At 36.4% G+C, this 22817-nt stretch overlaps 1 protein-coding gene across 2 annotated transcripts; it reads right to left on the reverse strand.

Moving 5' to 3' along the window:
• Positions 1-5481: 5481 nt before the first annotated feature.
• On the reverse strand, positions 5482-19126 carry LOC113525880 (UDP-glucuronosyltransferase). Of its 2 annotated transcripts, XM_053234569.1 has the most exons (6): positions 18989-19126; positions 15928-16757; positions 11070-11201; positions 10713-10800; positions 9243-9462; positions 5482-8766 (listed from the first exon to the last, which is right to left on the reverse strand). In XM_053234569.1, the coding sequence occupies exons 2-6, from the start codon at positions 16690-16692 to the stop codon at positions 8487-8489; spliced, it is 1485 nt and encodes a 494-aa protein (XP_053090544.1). In that variant the 5' UTR covers positions 16693-16757; positions 18989-19126; the 3' UTR covers positions 5482-8486. The 2 variants fall into 2 exon arrangements, with proteins under 2 accessions (XP_053090544.1, XP_026768306.2); XM_026912505.3 differs by lacking the exon at positions 18989-19126 and having other exon boundaries at positions 15928-16930.
• Between the last annotated feature and the right edge of the window lie 3691 nt (positions 19127-22817).

Here is a 22817-nt window from a genome sequence, read left to right on the forward strand (position 1 = left end):
TTATGCTTTACTCTTTACCCAGCATACAGTTCTTATATGAAAGTAGTTGATAAAGCCAGAAGCTTCCTCCAACCAACTAGCTTGTTTTTTGCTCACTTGTCTGTTCCTTAGCGTCAATACTGGACAAAACTGGAGCACATCTGCCATCCTCTTTCATACCTAAAACCCTTCCACTATCTGTGAACAACAGTGAATAGCATGGCTTTTGGTTAGTTTATACACAGGATGGCTCAGAGACTTAGCTCTTAGATTAGCATCTCCTCTCAGCAGGAACTGATTTATTGTGCTTGGTGATTAATGGTAATTATATTTCCTAAGCAACTTTTTACAGAAGTGTTCTGCTTGTTAGAGAGGTGAGCAACGGAGCTCTGTGGAAAGGCTGGCTGATGTTAGCATTTTAGCCATTATGTTTTGCCCACTTGGCCAATCAATAGCTTAAAAGCCAAGTTATAGAATTAAAACTCACAAAATTCGGCTCATAATGATCAATGACTATTAGGTTTCCCTTATCCTGAGAGACAAAACGTTGCCCAGGTACTCTGCTTGTTACAGCAAAATACTTATGACAAGATTTATGTCAATTCTATTTCACTTATCATCTAGTCATAATACTGACGTAGCACCGAGCACTGTATAAAGGCTGGCTGATGTTAGCATTTGCCCAATTGGCCATTCAATAACCTGCTTGAAAACCATGTTATAGCATTTAAGCTGAAACTATTAGTATTATCATCATTAGCATAGCTACATAATTATCTATTATTACATATATTTCAAGGCGGGGTTTATCCTGGTGTTATTGCATTTAATGTCTTTGGCCATGTTTCTCTTTTTCTCATCCTTTATTGGTATTTAGCAAGAAAGTACATAATGGTACATTCAATGGAAAGTAAAAATCAACAGCAGATTGTCTCAATTTAAGCCCCCCCCCACCCCCCCCCACCCCACCCCCCCCCCCACACACACACACACACACACAACAAAAACCTAGTCATAAGTTCAACGCATTTGAAGTTCTTTATACTAACATAACATACATAGCCACTAAAAATAAGTCTACCCAGGTGATTCCAGTAATTATTATTTACAGACGCCCAGGGCCATATTCGGAATTCCTGTGTGAATTTGCGGATTTCATCTGTTTCTTTAGACAAAGCATTAAAGACTTTAATATTCATTTTGATAATCCAGATGACCCTCTGAGAACAGCAGTTGTGTCCATACTTGATTCAGTAGGAGTTAATCAGAATGTAATAGGACCCACCCATAGTGGTGGTGACACTCTTGATTTAATACTAACATTCGGATTAAATATAGAAAATATAGTCTTATTTCCACAGTCTGAAGCTATCTCAGATAATTACCTCATCTCATTTAAAATGTGTCTTAATCATAATATATGCACCTTGCCACGTCACCATGTCAAACGTACTTTCACGTCAACAACTGCACAGAGTTTTATCAGTAATCTCCCAGATGTATCAACCATGATTGGATCACTGTCTGATCCCAAAGAACTTGACCAGGCAACTGAATGCTTAGAATCAACGTTCTGCAACTCGCTAGATAAGGTAGCTCCACTTAAAAGAAAAATAATTAGGGAGAAAAAGCTAGCACCCTTGTGTAACGATCACACACGAACTTTAAAACAGAGCACTCGAAAACTAGAACGTAAATGGCGTCAAACTAAATCGGTAGTATTTCATATAGCATGGAAGGAGAGCCTTTTGAGCTATAGGAAAGCTGTGCTGCTAGATCAATGTGTCTCTCCACCCTAATTGAAGATAACAGAAACAATCCTAGATTCTTATTTAATACTGTAGCAAAATTAACTAGGAATAAGACCACAATAGAAACACGCACACAATCATTATATAGCAGCGATGACTTCATGAATTTTTTCAATGGTAAAATTGAAAATATCAGGCAAGAAATTCAGACTATTAATTTAAAACTGGACAGTTTTATAACTAACCCTGTAGACGATAATATAATAATATCAGATCAACAATTACAATGTTTTACTCCCCTTGAAGAGACTGAACTAATTTCACTAATTTCATCATCAAAATCATCAACCTGTATACTAGATGCTTTACCTACATGTTTCTTCAAACAGATAATTCCTGAAACAATCAAACCTCTTTTAAAGATAATCAATTCTTCCCTTAGCATTGGCTATGTACCTAAATTTTTTAAATTAGCATTTATCAAGCCCTTGATTAAAAAACCTGACCTTGACCCCCCTCTAACTATAGACCAATATCAAACCTCCCCTTTATCTCCAAGATCCTAGAAAAGGTTGTAGCACAGCAGCTATGCTCATACTTACATAGGAATAACATTCATGAAATGTATCAGTCAGGATTTAGGCCTCATCATAGCACAGAGACAGCGCTGGTTAAAGTGGTAAATGACTTACTACTGGCCTCTGATCAGAGTTGTGTCTCCTTGCTTGTGCTGCTTGACCTTAGTGCAGCTTTTGATACCACTGATCATGCTATTTTCCTTGTTAGACTAGAAAATGTTGTTGGCGTTAAGGGAACGGCCCTTTCCTGGCTCAGGTCTTATTTGACTGATCGTTATCAGTTTGTAAACATAAATGGTGACTTCTCATACTAAGGTAAAGTTTGGTGTTCCACAAGGTTCTGTTTTAGGCCCACTGCTCTTTTCTCTATATATGCTACCTCTGGGCAAAATTTCCGTAAACATGGTATTAGCTTCCACTGTAATGCTTATGACACACAGTTGTATGTTTCAGCAAAGCCACATGACAGACACCAGCTTAATAAAGTTGAGGAATGTGTAAAAGACATTAGAAACTGGATGCTTATTAACTTTCTCTTACTTATTTCTGACAAGACAGAAGTACTTGTACTAGGACCACATGCAGTTAGAAGTGAGCTTTCTGATTACTTAACAACTCTGGATGGCCTTTCTGTTTCATCATGTGCAGCAGTAAAAGACCTTGGTGTGATTATTGACTCTAGTCTTTCTTTTGAAGCGCATGTAGATAATATCACTAGGATTGCATTCTTTCATCTCAGAAATATTGCTAAAATAAGAAATATATTGTTACTACACGATGCAGAAAAATGAGTTCATGCTTTTGTTACCTCTAGGTTGGATTATTGTAATGCCTTACTGTCTGGATGCTCCAGTAGGAGCATAAACAAGCTCCAGTTAGTCCAGAATGCAGCAGCAAGAATCCTTACTAGAACCAGAAGATATGACCACATCACCCCTATCTTATCCACACTGCATTGGCTCCCAATCAAATTTCGTATTGATTATAAAATACTACTATTGACCTATAAAGCACTAAATCGTCTCGTGCCACAGTACCTGAGTGAACTTTTGGTCTTTTATGATCCGCCACGCCTACTCAGATCAAAAGGTGCAGGTTATTTGTTGGTACCTCGAATAGTGCGGGCTACAGCTGGGGGTAGAGCTTTCTCTTACAAAGCCCCACAGTTATGGAACAGCCTTTCACTTAGTGTTCAGGGCTCAGACACAGTCTCAGTGTTTAAGTCTAGGCTGAAAACATGTTTGTTTAGTCAAGCCTTTAGTGAATAGTTTTCTTAGGTACAGGGGCAGGTCTGGAGGGTTCACAGACATAGAGTGTTGTGGTGAACTGGGATGTTTGGATGCTGTCGCCCCCCCACTCTCACACGTTCACTCAGGTTTGTCGACGGTGGAGTGGCTGGCTGCTTTATGTCCCAGGGTGCCCTCATGTCTGTGTTAGCTTCTGGCTCTCCCTTTTAGTTATGCTGTCACAGCTAGTCCTGCTGGAGTCCCTGCTTGCACTCTGCACGCAAAGTACATCGTCCTTAACCATTAGAGGACAAAAGCTTACCTAACAATCTCTCCCTCTCTCTCCATCTCTCTCTCTCCCTCACTCTCTGTCGAGCTACACATGCTACTTCTGAGATGCCAGTGATCCTGACCCCTTTTGCTCCTCCTCGCTGCCTGACCCATCCTGATGCCCTACTTCTGGTTGGAGTTCTCGTCGGTTGAGTTCGCTCGCTGCTGCTGGGGGCGGCCCCATATGGACGGTCTGAAGAACCATTTGGTTTGCTGGGGATGGTGCCACCTGGGGGCTTTGGAGATGGCTTGGGGATCACATATGGGGAGCTGTACTGTACTGTACTGTACTGTAATGGCTTGGGACTGCGATTGCTGTAGTGGCTTTGGGGCTGCAGTTGCCACGAACACCTTTGTACTCAGGACTCCATCAGTGGACAGTGGATAGATTTTAACCAACCAGACTTCTTGCAAAAACTGTGATGAATTTATTGGTTGCACAATTGCACTATTTGTCCATATAGTACACAATAATAGAAGAGATTCATGGAGTTTTTCCTTGCCACCGTCACCTCTGGCTTGCTCATTAGGGATAAATTCAAATTCACATATTTACACTATATTTTTTGTGAATCCATTTATTTCTGTAAAGCTGCTTTGTGACAATGTCCATTGTTAAAAGCACTATACAAATAAAATTGAATTGAATTCCTCTCTCCAAAAGGTATCTTCTATCTTTCCATTAGGTATCATTAGGGATCAATTATTGCACATCACTGCTAGTATCAGGAGAACAGAGTAAGGCTTTGATGAAGTCTAAGAAGGCTCGCAGGTCTTATGAAAAGATTTAAGGATTCCTGAGATCGAACACCTTGACTTCTCAAGTCTTATACCGATTTCCTGGATCCAGTTATTGTGTGATGGGGAGGAGGGAGACATGTTTCCATTTAAGAAGAACAGCTAGCCTTTCAGCCATGTTTCTTTTCTCTCCTAACAAGCTGCAGTGAGGGGCGGAGTGAAGGGGCGTTGACGAGTGTCTATAAAATGACTGACACAAGGTCCATCCAATCAATTCCTGTCCAGAGGGAAATGCATTTGTAATTTTCAAGGCCATAGCTTAAACCATCATTTTTATAATGCTCTGCATATTTTCCAGGTTATGGGTACATGTAAGGAATTTTAACAAGTGACTAGTGTACCTTTAAAGAAATGATCTCGGAAAAGAATTAGTCATCTTGTGGCCCCGGGGCGGATAGGGGCGATGAGCAGAGAGAAACAGTAGTGCAGAGCACAGCAATTTCCCCTGCTGAGCCTGTGTGTATGTGTGTGTGTTTACATGAGTATGGAAGACTTTAAAGTTTTTTTGTTTAATTTTTTATTGTAAATATATTTCAAGTCAAAGGCCATGCTGAAAAGCTCCCACCTCCCAAAAACACACCAGTAGGAGGACTGGCTAAGATAGAATTGCCCCTAGGTGTGAATGAGTGTGTGCGTGCTGCCCTGCAATGGACTGGCATCTCATCATATTTTATATTTGTGTATTTACTGATGGTCTTAAATGGCATTCCATAGTTTTTTCAGTGTATTTACAGCCAACATCACTCAAGAATAAAAAAAATATCTTTAAAATCTTGAAAGAATGTATTTCCCACATGAATAAATTGACATGAAAGACACTTGGGAAGAAAGACATGTTTTATTTTTTGGACCATGTATACTGAAAATAACCCCAAAGAATTCTAACATTGGAATCAATATCAAAACATACATTTTTGGAAAATTTTTGAAAATGTATTCTGCTGGATCATTTCTACACCATTGATATGAAATGCAATTAGGAAATAAAAAAAATGATGCTGCTAAACCAACAAGTAGGATATTTTCCTCCTGTTCCATGTATAACTGAAAATAAAACTAATTTTATAACACATCGCATACAGGTTATTTTTTTTTTAAATTATAGCAATTTATGCTATTTTCATCAAATGTAAAGCATTTATAATAGTGATTAAAACTAATATAACAAAAATTGCCAAATCTTAAAGGCATGAGTGAAATAATGTAATGTAACATATTAGACCCAATAACCACAGTCCAGTTTAGCATCACTGTTAAACTTGTCTTGTTTGTCCATTCTTATGCTCCATTCAGCTTTAAACTGAAGTTAGATTTCACCATCACAAAATACAGCTGAGTGCAAACGTTTGTACACTCTTAGGACAAAATGAAGAAGATTAAAAAAAATGTAATTTATGTATAGCAACAAAACAAGTTTATTATGCTGGATTTCACAGATGTTTCCTTCAGTATCACAAGTAACAAAAATGCTCAAAGTGTGTATGTTAAAATATTAATAAGTAAGAAATAAAACAGTGTTCCTATAACAGCACGTCTCCAAGTGTTTTATTCCTCTTATGCTACAGCTCTTTGCCAATGATTACTATTTTTTATTTTAGTAAAGAACACTTCATACTTTTATTTGTTTCTTGTTATGTTTAATGTTGCAGTAGCTATAAACAATCATTCCCTCACAAGACTCTCTTTTTTTCTCTCTCTTAAAAGCGTAAACTCTATCCTGAAGAAGTTACAGCTTTACCTCTGACTGTTACAAAGTGCTGACACTGGAGACTCCTCCCATAAATGATAAAAAAAACACCTCCTTACTTTAAGAAAACTTCACCATATCAACGATTACATGCGCTTTTTAATCTGTTTATGTGGAGCGTTTGCCCTACAAGTCCCTGGGAATTAGCTGTTGCTATAGAAACAATAACGTTTTAGAGCGTGTGCTCTAATACATCAGAAGGTAATCAACACCTTCTGACCAATCAGATTGGAGAAATAAAGAGTGCAGTGCTGTGGTATAAGAATATTTAGTAACATGTTGTTGCAAGAACATCTGTTTGTTCTTTCAAGCGTTATGTTCGGCTAATTATTTAGCTAGTCAGCTGAAGTTGGATAGTTAGCGCTAGTTAATGGCCTTCCAACTGGGAAAAACTTTTCAATTCTAAACGAAATTAATTAATTAACTAATTAATTCTGGTTAATTTGATCTGCTTTAATCATGTATAGCTTGTAAGGCCAGGCAGAGGTAGCGATGTTAGGTAAACCAGCATCACGGTATGATAATCGTCCAACCCAATACATCAACTTTGTACATCCGAACAGAACGAAATGAAATGTGAGGAACAATTAGAAGATTGTTTAATGTGGCTGTGTTAAGAGGAGTGCCTTCAGTAGTTTATCAGAACAGTGTTGAAACAACACTTTCGCTCCTGTTTATCTCCTATGTAAGCCAAGATGTTTTTTTTTTTCAGAAATCCTGTAGCATATTCAGAGGTGCTGACATTGCTGAAAAGAAAATTAGCATTCTACAGGTTGTCCCAAAAGTCTCCATAAATTGGGGAAATGAACACTTTTTAGCAAAATGTAACTTTATTTACAAATCATCCTCTACATGATTGCCATTTAGAGCAATCACACACAGAGTAAACACACACAGAGTCGTCTCTCCCAGCTTTGGCTCCCTCTTTTTGGCAACAGTGTCGTGTGTGATGTGCTCACCACGTTTCCTGTTAAAGTCCATCGCAACCTTGCGACAACTTCCTGATCCAGCCATGAGAATGATTTCAATACGTTCTTCTTTTCTCAAAGGCATTCTTAAAGGCTATCTGAAAAATGTATATAATGTAAACTGAAAAATTTTGGAAGACAATTTGTTAGAAAGTGCTCATTTCTCCAATGTATGGAGACTTTTGGGACACTCTGTAGAGAGAAAAAAATGAATTTGAACACCTCTAGCGTGTGTCTGTGGATGGGATAAATCCAGCATAATGATAAAACGTAGCATTTAAGCTTATTGTACACAATTATTAAAAAATTAATATAATTAATCTGATCCTGCATTTTTATTATTCAACACTGAATGACCTTTCTGTTGTCACAGAAATGCAAAATACATTTGTTTTTTATTTGTTTTTAAAAACAAGAAAAGTAAATTCCACATTTTTAGTCACAGAAATTAACTGATTTTTATTTCCTATTTTTAGGTAGCATGTGATAGAGTCAGGGTTGTATGCATGAACTGTATGTTGGATCTGGCAGCTGAGAGTTTAGAGAGAATTTAGAGAAGGTTACGTTAGCTCGCTAATTCATCTAGCAACAATTAAAAAAAAACAATGAGACAAAATTTCAGTGTGAGTGATACTTATTGGCTCCTCCTTCTTTTAAACCAAGTAATGAGACCTTCATTCTTGCTTTCTGTTGGTTCACATAACAAAGGCTTGTTAATCTGCAGGTCAAAGTTCACCTAGATGAAGTAAGTCACTGTGAAGTGAAAGTAAGTGCTTCCAGCAACTAGTGCATCTTTCACGTTCTATGTCTTTTCCCCTTCTGTGAATCAGCTTTTCATCAAGTGAATTTGACTCACATTTGATTTCTGCATTAGCTGAAGATGTTAAGAATCATAGGTTTTTTTGTTTGTTTGTTTGTTTTTTTAATGTTGCCATAGAAGCAAGTCATGAACCATAATTGCTGGCACCTCTGAATATTAAAATGAACATGGTGATGATAACAGTATAACTATCTATTTCAGATTATCACAGTATAAAGTCATAGCCATAAATCATCACCGTTCTAGACAGCACCGAACTGACTAGTTTTCTGATCGTTCACTGGCCACTTCACTCCTTTTTGGTCTTCTGAGTCCTCCTGAAGCACTTCCTGAAACAGAAAGTGCAGGTTTTGATGGTGATAAAAATGAAGGTGGCTAGAACGAGCAAGAGGAACCCGATGACGTCGAGACTGTGGTACTGAACCCAGTTGAGATGTTGAGCGGCCGGTCTCAGGTGCTCAGCTCCCCCGTGTCTCATCACAAACTCAGTCCAGAACACAGCCAAGTCCAGCGGTTCGATTGGACGGTCTTTATGGATCATAGAGAGCTCTGTCATCTTCTCTTTGTAGCTGTGAATGGAAAAACAACACAGTTTTCTTCAGTATGAAGCACACCAATGATTATTTTATATATAACACTCTGTGTTGTGCTGTTAGAGGAAAATAATCAATGACTGGGAGAGCAGCAGAGTTACAGTTACCACCCCAAGGATGATCATTTCCTATAAGATCACAAATTTCCCAAGTATTTTATTTTTTATGCCAAGGATTAAAATTTTTGTAGCAGCTATACACAGTCGTTCCCTCATCAGCTTCTCTTTAACTCTCTCTTGAATTTAATAAGACAAAAAAAATGAAGCTTGTCATGTTACTGAGAAACTGCAAAGCGTAAACTCCTCTGAAAAAGTTACAGCTTTACCTCTGACTGTTACAAAGCACTGACAATGGAGACTCCTTCCATAAAAGTTAAATAAACATCTCCTTACTTTAAGAAAACTTCACCAAATGAACTGACTGTTGTTGATTGAAATGTCTTTTGTTGTTACCTCTTGTCGTTGAGGACTTTCCTGAGTGCCCCCAGCAGTTTCTCTGAGGTCAGGTCGTACATGGTCAGGCTCTCTGCGACTCCGCGCACCACCATGCGGTGAACGTTGTCTCTCTGATCTCCAAACAGAGGGATCATCACCATCGGCACGCCGTTACAGATACCCTCGTAGATCCCGTGGGTCCCTCCGTGTGTGATGAACACCTTGGCTTTGGGGTGTGCTTTTTAACACAGTAATTTAAAAAAAAGAAAGTACATCATTAAATTTACTCAGTGGTTTTAAAAATGTACCCTAAAGTATAATACAGGAAATTATTATAAACAGGATACAGTTCAGCATCATTATTTAGGAATAAATATAGGAACAACATAGTTCTATATTTTAAAATAAAATAAAAGTACCATGTCCTTAATCGTTTAATGGTCAGCTCAAATATTTGGTTTTAATTATTAAGTTATAAAACTTAAAAATATCTGTAAGTTATCTATATATCTATAACACATTGTGTTCAATTTTTCTATTCATGTTTTAAATCCTTAATTAAATTTGTTATATAATTAAAATAATAAAAATAATTTTAATATATTTTGTTCAAAATGTAACTGCTGTGATGTTCATTACTGAATAAGAAAATTTCATTTCTGCTACATTTTTGAACAGAGACATTTTTGATGGAAAAAATTGGAAAACTTTTTTATATTTCAGATTATAAATATTTTTAATTTATAAGAAATATGATTTTTATGGAACAAAAATGTCAATAATTTTACATTAACGCAGGATAGTAAAAAGCACTTTTACTATTAATACATGTCTAAACTGTTTGGTATTAAATAAAGTTAAATATAATTTAAAAATTAATTACATTTTATGACTTAATAATTTATATTTTTATTACATTAAATATATATATATATATATATATATATGTATGCAAAGAAGTCATTTTTAATGGTTGTTATATTTCTGTTTTTCTTAGTGAGAATGTTAAAGGATTAAACTGACCATTGATCAAAAGTTTTGACAAATTTGTCCTTAAATATAAACAACAACAGTTCCTTTTTAGTAATCATTTAGGAGCAATAATATCGGCTTAGAATGTGACTTTGTGTGATATCAGAAAAACTAAACCAACAAATGCATTCTCTTAATTATCATATTTATTCTAATCTTTCAGTTTTAAATTCCCCTAAAACATGCAAAACATTTGAAACATGGACGCCGTTAGTGTGTGTTAACAATCTTCTGTGTGAGTTTTTGACCACAGTGTCGCTGTTAGCTGGAAACTTGATCATAGACCAGTGACCTGTATGATAGGTGTGTGTGTGTATGTGTGTGTGTGTGTGTGATAAAATGGTGAATGAGTGTACAAACCTATATTTATTGTGGTTAGAGGACGATTAACACCTGCTGTGCGTGGAAACAAGATCATTTCACTTTTTTATCTTCAATGTGGACGTGTAAACAAACCTAAGAGGTCGTTCTGCGGAAGCCACTTCATCACTTTGACATTTTCAGGAATGTCTTTGGGAATGACTCCGGTGTATCTCCACAGAACCTGAAAATCAAATCAGTAACCGTGATCAGCTTCATTACACCACCCAGTGATTGATTATTTTACTATAACTGCACAACATGAAGTGTTTTATTCCTTACACTGATCCTTCCTCATGGTGGTTTTAAATAAATTCCTCAGAGCTTACTGTAATGTTTATGCCATTGTAACGCATTTCTCAATAAATATCACAGGAAGTGATCAGACAAGATCATAAAAAAATCAGATATCACTGGATGTATGATGATGTATAAGATGTATTTTGTTCTCACTCTCTGAGGAATCTGTCTAAAAGCCTCGAAAAACTCTCGGGCTTTGAACTCTGGCAGCTCAGACACCAAGGAGCCCAAAGTGAACACGATGAAGCCATGATCTCCAGAGCCATTCACAAACTCCTCCAGCTCCTGCAGAAGAAACAGCAATCAGTGTATCGTTCATCAGAATCAACCTGAGAGCGAAGTTCATTCAACATGTCATGAACACATGTGCTTCATGGTCACTGTAATGATGATGTGGACCATCTGTGCATGCTCCTGTAATAACGCATCACTCAGAGATTAGCTGCGGTATCAGCAAAATTGGTTAGCTAGACAGAATTTACTTGGAAAATAAAGAAATATTCAATTAAGAAATATTTTTGATCTATTGATATATTTTGATTTTTCTTCAAATCTCTACCAGAGTCTGCATGGTAATCTGAAAATACTAGAGTTTGAGCTCTTGAGAGTGGGTTAGATCTCAAAAACATAATGAACGTGAGGGTGTTGATTGCAAATTTCTAGAAAGCTTTCATTATAATCCATTTTTACACCACAATGCTGCTGAATTCTCAAATGTGAGGGTGTTAATTTTCTATAATAGGAGCTCTGACAACAGCTGCAAATCTCAGGTTTACAGATATTAATGCGCTCACTGTAATATGTTATAGTTTCTAATAGTAACAGCTCATTCACAGTGTTACGTTTAACATTTATGGAAGGAGTTTCCAGTGTCAGCACTTTGTAACAGTCAGAGGTGAAGCTTTAACTTTACCTCTGAGTTTACGCTTTGTGGTTTCTCTGTAACAAAAGATGACAAGCTGCAATTTTTTTGTTTTATTTACTTCAAGAGAGAGAAATGAGAGGCTGGTGAGGAGATGACTGTTTGTAGCTGCTATAATGCAAGTGAGAACAGGAACTAACTTGCTTCATGGATGTTCCACAATATTCAATGTAACTATAAACAGATAAAAAGCATCACATATCATTCATTAATGAATTAAAAATGGTAAACTTTGGAAAATTACTGTGGTATAAGATGAATAAAACATGACAGTTTGTGTTGTTATTGAGAAATAATCCACTTTGTCTCGGGCCACATCATACCGGCATAGATTGTTTTCCTATAAAGGCTCGCACCTTCATATTTTATTCCTAACACAACAAAGTAGGAGTGAAGCGATATGAAAAAATGATAAGTATGATAATCATCTAACTGGATATATAACCACATATTGATTTTTCAGACCCTCTTACAGTGAATTAAAATTTATAGCACTACCTTCTTCAAATTTGTCCAAAAATATAGCTTTAACAATTTTAATTTTAATAATGTTAAAACTGACATAATGTTTTTCAACCCATAAAGAGGACAATCACTGATGAGCAGCAGTCGCATCCTGTTTTATTTGTCAACAGGCTGTTAAGCTGATAAAAACTAACCTGATTAACTTAACTGTGTAAATGTCAGGAGGAAAGGTCACCAATCAAACACCAGGAATCATGTGCTGATATTTAATTTATCCAGCCTTATCATCATGTTTTATCAGGATATTATCTGTCCTTACCCACTTTTATTCACTTTCCTCAGGATGATTTCTCAGTTCTGTCTGACCCCCTTACAGTGAGCAGAAATTACTGGGCCACTTCACAAAGATGTGCAACGTTTCTTTGAAGTTTTTAATTTTAATAAAGCCACAAAACATGTCTTTCACCCACCACACACAAAGGAAAGTCTGAGTTTTTTATATTATAAATGAATATAGAAATATCTGCTGTTCTGGTAATTATGCAGGAACAAGTACAGAATGCAGCTTCTATATTTTTTTAAGTTTAGACTTTTTAAAACCATGTTTAGATTTTTACTGTTTCCTACAACCTGCCAAAAAATTATTTTACAAACAGATCTTCATAAATAACTCTAATAAAAGATACTCAGATACCACATTCATGTAAGCCCATGCCCACATCGCTTAACCATGTGGGTGTTTGAGGTGGACATTTAACCACATGAAGGCCATGATTTTTTTTTTCTTTGCTTTACCTTTTTTCACTTCCACAAAGTGTGTACACAGATAGCATTTATAATAATAAAGATAAAAAATAATACCAATATTAATAGCAAATTGCTATTAATTGTGGTGGTTTAAAAAAAACATGCATTTTCAATTTAACTTGTTTTACCTTTTATGTAAACACAAATTGTGGATTTGTGTTTAAATAAAAGAAACTCCTTTTTAAAAACTATATCATGGCTCTTTTACTTTAATTCACTTGAATCATGAGTGAAAGGAAAGGAAGTGTGTGTGTCTCAGTGCTCAGTGCTCGCAGAACTGAAGTGCTCTCTCACTCATATGCAACAGTTTCTCTGCACAGTCACTTCACCGCTCCACACTTGTGAATACCTTTGTGTGCACACAGTTCACGGCACCTTGCGCTCACTTTTAATGACCACGCTCTCGGATACTGCTCTGTACGCTTAGGTAGGCCGCCCTCATACTCTCTATTAAAGATACTGTTTACACTCTGTAGCCTGAGCTTTGAGAATTGATAAAGATGTGCATGTTGTTTTTTATTTATTTATTTATTTATATATTTTTGTTATTTTCCTCGGCTGATTAAGTCTTAGAGTCTCCACAGAGCCACACATAGCCCTGCCCCCTGAACAGTCAGCTCAACTTCACATTTCTAGAACCATCTTTTTTGTTCTAGGTACAATTAATGTTAGATTTTAAATCACACAGTATGTTTATAATTATGGGATTACTAATGTCTTGCTATGCATTGCATGAGATAAATCAGTAAATAAGTTTTTAACCATCACTGAGGACTGTTACTGCAGGAACTGTGTTAACTTGGTATGGTCACAGGCCTATTATTGCCTATTTTCTCAGTCACTATATCTGCTTACACGTTGCAGATATTTAAAGAATGAGTTAAAAGTGCACCAATTTAATGATTTTTTCATAACATCACTGAGGAGTGGTAGATAAATGAGTAGGTCTGCAGCAATCAAATCTTGTTTTATTTGTTAAAGGTTGCGACAGCTGATAAAAACACAAGAGCACGCCCTGAATAACTGTGTAAAGGTTAGGAGGAAAATGCTGTGTAATGCCGACTAATCAAAGACACGTTCATTCTGCCTTTCAGAAGTGAACTAGATAAATAATACATCTCGGATAAAAACTGAGATATGATCAGATGTTTAAATGTGAGTGGCATATAGACAGAGCTATACTGTATATTTCTTAAATAACCTAATTATATAGTTAGTTATTTTCTATAACAGAGCTTTAATGTTGTGGCTGTACAGGTTGTTTCCAGGTATCTGATTTCATTATTTTCCATACAATGATCTTCCTCTGACAAGAACATGAATTAGCTGTAATTAGTATGTGTTGTGTGTTTCTCTGTTTACAACACACACACACACACACACACACACACACACACACACACACACACAGACTCAGAGTCGCATTACCATGACGATTTACCCTTCACCCTGATTTCACTGATGATGAAGTTTAAACATTATCAGGAGTGTCACAGCTCAGAGTGACACAGCAATAGTGGGATTATCTTATACCTCCACACACACACACACACACACACACACAAGGTTAAATAGGTGAAGTATATATATATATATATATATATATATATATATATATATATATATATATATATATATATATATACATATAGTGTTTTCAGTGGTTATTTTTTTACCATTTTAACCTTGAATTAAAGAATTAAGAAATTGCTACCTTTTAAAGGGGATAAACTTTAGCTACAGAAACATATGCTATCTCTATGCTACTAATGTATGTATATAAAGTGAAAAAAAAATGTTCTAAAGTCAAATTTTCACTATACCACTTTTTTCAACTATAAGTGCCACAAACTGCTGCAAAAATACATGAATGTTGAGTGGGACATCTATCTATCTATCTATCTATCTATCTATCTATCTATCTATCTATCTATCTGTCTGTCTGTCTATTCATCTATCTATCTATCTATCTATCTATCTATCTGTCTATCTGTCTGTCTAATGTTATTCCTTCAAGTTATATCTTTAATCACAGACTTTTCTTTAAACTTTTCCTTTTACTCCCAAGTCATGCTGTATATTGAGCTTCGATAGTAACATTAACTAAACTCACACCACAGTGCTGCTGAAACCTGGAGTCTGATTGGTCAGAAGGTGTTGATTAATTTTCTATAACAGCAGCTCTGACAGAAGTGCAGCGGCAAATCACAGGTATATATTAATGCGCTCGTTTTAATACATTGTCGTTTCTATAGTAACAGCTCATTCACACGGACTTGTGAATTGAGGTTTTTTTTTTTAAGTTTTCTGTAAGGAGATGTTCATTTAACATTTATGGAAGGAGTCTCCAGTGTCAGCACTTATATATAATAGTCAGAGGTAAAGCTGTAACTTTACATTTTCTTACATCTTCAGGACAGAGGAGTTTACACTGTGGTTTCTCTGTAAAATGATAATCTGTGTTTTTTTTGTCTTATTAACTTCAAGAGAGAAAAAAGAGAGGTTGGTGAGGGAACGACTGTTTATAGCTGCTATAATGTAAGTGAGAACAGTTGAGAATGTATTTTGTTTCACAGATGTAAAATTAACAACATTAAATGTAACTGTAAATGGATAAAAATATGATGTGTTGTTCTTAACAAATAAACACTTATAATCATTATTAACTTGCTGTAGTATAAGAGGAATAAAACACTTAGGGATGTTATATCTTAGGAAAATGTTGGATATCTTAGGATAATGTTGCTAATGTAATTCAGCTGAAATGTCCTACTAGACAAAAAAAAAAAAAAAGCTAAATTCATGATCATGACTCACCGCAGGCAGAGGTTTCTTCTTGGCACAGTTGATGCCCCCAATTCTCACCATATTGGGCATTACAGGTCTCGGGTACTCAAAGGTGAAGTCATATCTGTGAAGCCAAATCGCAGCATGTCCGAGGAGATCTCTAAAAGAAACATCCTTCTTGAGATATCTGCTGGTGAGTTCATCAAAGCTGGAGAAAAGTACTCTGCAGAGAATAACATCGAATCCCGCCATGAACACATTCTTGACCCTCTGAGGAAACGTCATGACGTCGGTGCTGTCTATGAAATAGCGCGGGACGTAGGACGGAGGTGACGGGCACTGAGCGGCTTCCAGATCCAATCCACAGGGAAGTCCACGCAGGAAGTAAACTGCAGGAAGAGAGAAAGCCTCCGCAATGATGGGGCCACAAGGCAGGAAGGGATCGGTGAGCAAGAGATCAAAGTGTTCTTCACGCAGGTTCTGCATCAGAGGCTCATTATACAGCAGCGCCTCGCATCCTTTCACCTGCATGTTAGTGAAGCTGAGGAGCCCCATGACATTCTCAAATAAGTCAGAGATCTGTGGCGCTTTTGTAATGCGCTCCTGAAACTTTTTCATGCTGCCATCCAGTTCAGCCTTGGTGTAGGGAACCTTAAAAGTCCGAGCGGTGTATGCATCAGAGCCGTGGATCAACACGCTGGTCTCAGGAACCAGAACCACCATTTCATGTCCTCTCCGAGACAATTCCTCCACCAGGATCTTCATACTGAGCCAGTGGCTGCCATCCACGGGCATCACCAGGACCTTCCCTCCTTCCACTGGTCCTAAAAAGCTGCAAAAATAAAGCTGCAGCCAGAGAGCTGCAAGAAGACGAGGCATTTTTAGCATAGTGTGCTTCAAATGTTTCTAATTAAGTCTAGAGAAAGTGGATTTTGCAGAAAGCACAGAAGAATGTAAAACAACGAGCAGGAATGTGAGAAGAAGAGGCCAGGCACTCGAGCTCTTAGCACTGAGCCTCTCTCAGGCACAACAGGAAATATGAGACTTTGGGATAAAGGAGGGGCCTTGCAGGGGTGTACGTGGTTGCGTGCCTCTGTGTGTTTGTGTATGTGGTTGCGTGCAAAGTGTGTATGTGTGTGCGTGTGTGTGTGTGTGTGCGTGCAGCCTTGAGCTCCAATCACATCGGATTGTAATCCAGTGGTCTTACATTACAAAGTCCACAAAGCTGTTAAAGATTTTCAAAGCTAATCTGACAGCTTCATGCACAAAGGGAGACAGAACTTGCTTTTCCACACTAATCTGCTCACTTATTCTTCTCTTTTTCTTTACCAGACATCTGAGCTAATGAGCACATGTCTGTTATTCTTGCTGTGTAAACAAAAAACAGTCAGGCTCAGAAGAAAAACTTTTTTTCCTTTCAGCACAGAGGGAGGAACAGCACTGCCTCATATTTCCTGCTGACTGTGCATAAAGGAAAAGAGAAAGAAAAGAAAAAGAAGCTTTATTGTGCAAAATCTTTAACAAGGAAATAATAATAACAAAAATCTTTATATTTATGTAATACCTATTTATCATTAATTTACTATTAATGTAAAATAAATAAATAGCAATACTAATACTATCTACCAATAATACCTAGACATCTAGTATTCTAGTATAATCTATACTAGTTTAAACTGTACTGACTAATTTTAAAAAATAAAACAATACCAACATATCAAACTAAAAGAGAAATAACACTAACACAGCCTAATTTCGTCATTTCAATACCAAAATATGATATGACATATAATGTTACTCAGAAATGAGGTATTCATTCAATAGAATAAGCTTATTTAATTTCTAAATGAATAAAAGTGTGGGTAAAAAAAGCAAGCCAAGATTTAAAAAGTAAGCCAAGAAAAAGATAAACAAATATTTCGTTTAATTTAATACATTTATGGACTGAGTCCCCAGTGTCAACGCTTTGTAACAGTCAGAGGTAAAGCTGTAACTTTAAGTTTTCCGACATCTTCAGGACAGAGGAGTTTAGAGATGACGCTAGCTGCTATAACGTAAGTGAGAACAGGAACTAATTTATTTCTCAGATGTTCCACAACATTAAATGGCAGATAAAAAGTACAAAAGAAATTCCTGTGGTAGAAGAAGAATAAAATGAAAAGGATAGAATTTCACTAAAAATCCAACCCTGGTACAGGCTTTCAGTTTGTCTCTTGTGGGCGTGTAACAACCACTAATGTTGTCGCTTGTGGGTGTGGCCTGTTCAGCGATTTTTTTTCTCTTTAAGTTTCCAAAGAGAAATGTTAGTAGCTAAATATAAAGCTAACAAGTTAAAGACAAATTACAGTTTTTCACAATTGCTAAGACAATAAATCCCATTCTCTGAACCAAATTCTCGATAGCCTAAACCAATTTCTCGAATAAATCACTCTTTCTGCAAAACCTTAAACAAGTTCAGCCAGTTAGACACTGTTTGCAAATCTCATGCACTCTTTCTGCTAAACTCTAAACACATTCTCACTCATTAAAACACAATTCACACTGTGATGAACTTGTGTTGCAAAACACTAAACACAGGACAGCAAAACTTAAACGCAACTAAAGCACAGTTGTCATCGTTTACACACAACGATTCAAAATTGTTCATGCTTGTTTCTAATTATGTGATAAGAAGGTACAAAATATAAGCCAGTTCACAGATGGCACAGCTATATCCATCAACTATGGATAACAATATGAGAGGTAGAGGAAGAGTGCGTATACGAGGTGGTGGACGAAGAGGACGAGGAAGAGTAAGACCAAGAACAGTAATTTCAGATGAAATTAGAGCTACTGTGATATACCATGTTCTTGTGCATGGAATGACTATGAGCGAGGCAGGACAAAGAGTTCAACCTAATTTGAGCAGATTCTCTGTGGCCACCATAATCAGGACATTCAGAGAAGAGAACAGGTAATTTTCTTTACACTGTATTTTCATCATTTCAATGAGTAATTCACTTTGTCAATATACTGTAAAGTGAACTGGAAAAATAAAGAAAAGCTGTCCAAACAGACAACATTTTATGTATAGTAGTAATTTCCATCATACCTTTACTACATGTATGTTTGTTTTTTATAATTTTGTAGAATTGCAAGACTACCACGTCAGGGTGGATGAACTGCTATGTTCTCCCAAGAGCAAGAGGTTCTCTTTGTTGATGTGGTCCGTCAAAACAATGCCATCCGACTCTGTGAAATTCAGCAAAGAGTTATTGAAGACAATTTAAATCAACAGAAGGAATCATCAGCGTAAGCCTTTCTACCATTGACCGTGTCCTCCAACATAACCACATACGCATGAAGCAAGTATACAGAGTACCCTTTGCACAACTCTGAAAGGGTCAAAGATCTTACTTGCACAAAGTATGTGCAAGTAAGTAAACACTCAGACATTTTCAGTGCTGATGCTTACAGTACACTTCTGAGCTTCTAGCCTATAGTTACTGTAAACTCTGCATGGCAGTGGAAAGTCTATGACCGAAACCAATATACCAGGGAAAATCTCTTACAGGCAATGGAACTGGCCTGTGGTGACATAGTCTTTTCAAGGCTGGATCCGCCACACCAGAGGTTTTTTTTTTTGCCCATTGCCTGGCAAGGGACAACATTGCCTGCGACGTAGATGAAGTCCTCTGGTCGGGTGCAGCTCAAAGACATGATCCTGAGGCAGAATAATCTTTCTGATGTGTTTTTTTCTTCTTCTTCTTCTTCTTCTTTTTTGATCATAACATGGTTTTTGGTAAATTCACCATACTTAGGTGTGATTTCTTTTGTTTTGTGTGTTTTTTACTATATACAATAAACTTTTTTTTTTGTAACTACATGCCCTGGATGTTCTCCATTTTTTGATGTAGTGTCTAATGAATGATCTGTAGTGCGTATATTATTGACTCATGTGTGTATGATCTGAAAGCATTGTTTGATTTTGAGTGCTGGTGAAATGGTTTTGAAGCAATTGTTTGATTGACTTATTGACTTATTACCTCAATGTTCTGCCTTATTATCTAAATATTCTGCTTTATCTTAAAATTCTGCCTTATTATCTCAATATTCTGCCTTATTATCTCAATATTCTGACTTATCTCAATTTCCTGCATTATTATCTCAAAATTCTGCCTCATCTCAATATCTCTTATATCAAAATTCTGCCTTATTATCTCAATATTCTGCCTTATTATCTCAATATTCTGACTTAATATCTCATGATTCTGCCTTATCTTGATATTTTGCCTCATTAGTTCAATATTCTGACTTATCTCAATTTGCTCCCTTATTATCTCAAAATTTGACTTATAATCTCAATATTCTGCCTTATCTCGATATTCTGCTTTATCTCAGTATTCTGCCATATTGTCTCAATATCCTGACTTATTTCAATATTTTGCCTCATTATCTCAATATTCTGCCTTATTATCTAATATCGCTGCCTCATTATTTCAATATTCTGCCTTATTATCTTAATATTCTGATTTATAATCTCAATATAAATTATAATTCTGTCCTATTATCTCAATTTTCGGACTTATCTTGATTATGCCTCATTATCTCAATATTCTGCCTTACTATCTCAATATTCCACCTTGTTACCTCAATATTCTGCCTTATTATCTCAAAATTCTCCCTTATCTCAATATTCTGACTTATTATCTCAATATTCTGCTTTATCTCAAAGTTTTGCCACATTATTTCAATATTCTTCCTTTTCTTAACATTATCCCTTATTATCTCAAAATTATGTCTTATTATCTCAAAATTCGGCCTTATTGTCAAAATTCTGCCTTATTATCTCAATATTCTGCCGTATTATCTCAAAATTCTCCCTTATCTCAATATTCTGACTTATAATCTAAATATTCTGCCTTATCTCAATATTTTGCCTTATTATCTTGACCTATCTTATCTGTAATGAGAACAGCATCTTTACAGAAGGAAACACAAAGATGGGTGATATTCTGACTTATCTAAAAATACTTCCTTATTATCTCAAAATTCAGCCTTATCATCTCAAAATTCTCACTTATCTCAATATTCTGACTGATCTCAATATTCTGAATTATTATTTCAATACTTTGACTTATTTCAATTTCCTGCATTATTATCTCAGAATTCTGCCTCATCTCAATATTTCTTATCTAAATATTCAACCTTATTATCTCAATATTCTGCCTTATCTCAATATTCAGAATTATTATCTCAATTTTCTGCCTTATCTCAGTATTATGCCTTATCTCAAAATTCTAATGTATCTCAATAATCTTACTTATTAACTCAATATTCTGGCTTATTATCACAAAACTCCACCTTATCATCTAAGACTTCTGCCTTATTATGTCAAAACACTGCCTTGTTATCTCAAAATTTTGCTTTATTATCTACATATTCTGCCTTATCTCAATATTTTGACTTTTTGATCTAAAAATAATAAATGATTATCTCAATATTTTGACATGTAAAATTTTTAACTCTTTACCTCATTTCCAAGAATTTTGAAATAATTAGAAAAATTAAACATGCTGCTACTGCCATATATACTGTATATGTTCTTCAGTTCCTAACAGAAAATAATGCATATTCATAAATAAATAATTACAGATCTGCAAGTGTGAGACTTAATGTTGTAAATATTAAATATTTTAAAATAGAGGTTCATTCTCCTGAGTCTTTTAAATTGTTTTTATTTCAATTCAATTCAATTCAATTTTATTTGTATAGTGCTTTTAACAATGGACATTGTCACAAAGCAGCTTTACAGAAATAAATGGATTCACAAAAATATATTGTAAATATTTGAATTTATCCCTTAATAACGGATAGTGCGATTATAAATAAATCCCTTCTATTATTGTGTACTATATGGACAAATAGTGCAATTGTGCAACCAATAAATTCATCACAGTTTTTGCAAGAAGTCCGGCTGGTTAAAATCTATCCATTGTCCACTGATGGAGTCCTGAATACGAAGCTGCTCGTGGCAACTGCAGCCCCAAAGCCACTACAGCAATCGCAGTCCCAAGCCATTACAGTACAGCTCCCCATATGTGATCCCCATGCCATCTCCACAGCCCCCAGGTGGCACCATCCCCAGCAATCCAAACAGTTCTTCAGGCTGTACATATGGGGCCACCCCCAGCAGCAGCGAGCGAACTCAACCGATGAGAACTCCAACCAGAAGTAGGGCATCAGGATGGGTCAGGCAGCGAGGAGGAGCAGAAGGGGTCAGGATCACTGGCATCACTGGCATCTCAGAAGTAGCATGTGTAGCTCGACAGAGAGTGAGGGAGAGAGAGAGATGGAGAGAAAGGAAGAGATTGTTAGGTAAGCTTTTGTCCTCTAATAGTTAAGGACGATGTACTTTGTGTGCAGAGTGGGGCGACAGCATCCAAACATCCCAGTTCACCACAACACTCTATGCCTGTGAAACCCTCCAGACCTGCCCCTGTACCTAAGAAAACTATTCACTAAAGGCTTGACTAAACAAATATGTTTTCAGCCTAGACTTAAACACTGAGACTGTGTCTGAGTCCCGAACACTAAGTGGAAGGCTGTTCCATAACTGTGGGATTTGTAAGAGAAAGCTCTACCTCCAGCTGTAGCCCGCATTATTCGAGGTACCAACAAATAACCTGCACCTTTTGATCTGAGTAGGCGTGGCGGATCATAAAAGACCAAAAGTTCACTCAGGTACTGTGGCACGAGACGATTTAGTGCTTTATAGGTCAATAGTAGTATTTTATAATCAATACGAAATTTGATTGGGAGCCAATGCAGTGTGGATAAGATAGGGCTGATGTGGTCATATCTTCTGATTCTAGTAAGGATTCTTGCTGCTGCATTCTGGACTAACTGGAGCTTGTTTATGCTCCTACTGGAGCATCCAG

Source organism: Pangasianodon hypophthalmus, chromosome 5 (assembly GCF_027358585.1).
Source record: "Pangasianodon hypophthalmus isolate fPanHyp1 chromosome 5, fPanHyp1.pri, whole genome shotgun sequence".
Taxonomy (NCBI): Eukaryota; Metazoa; Chordata; class Actinopteri; order Siluriformes; family Pangasiidae; genus Pangasianodon; species Pangasianodon hypophthalmus.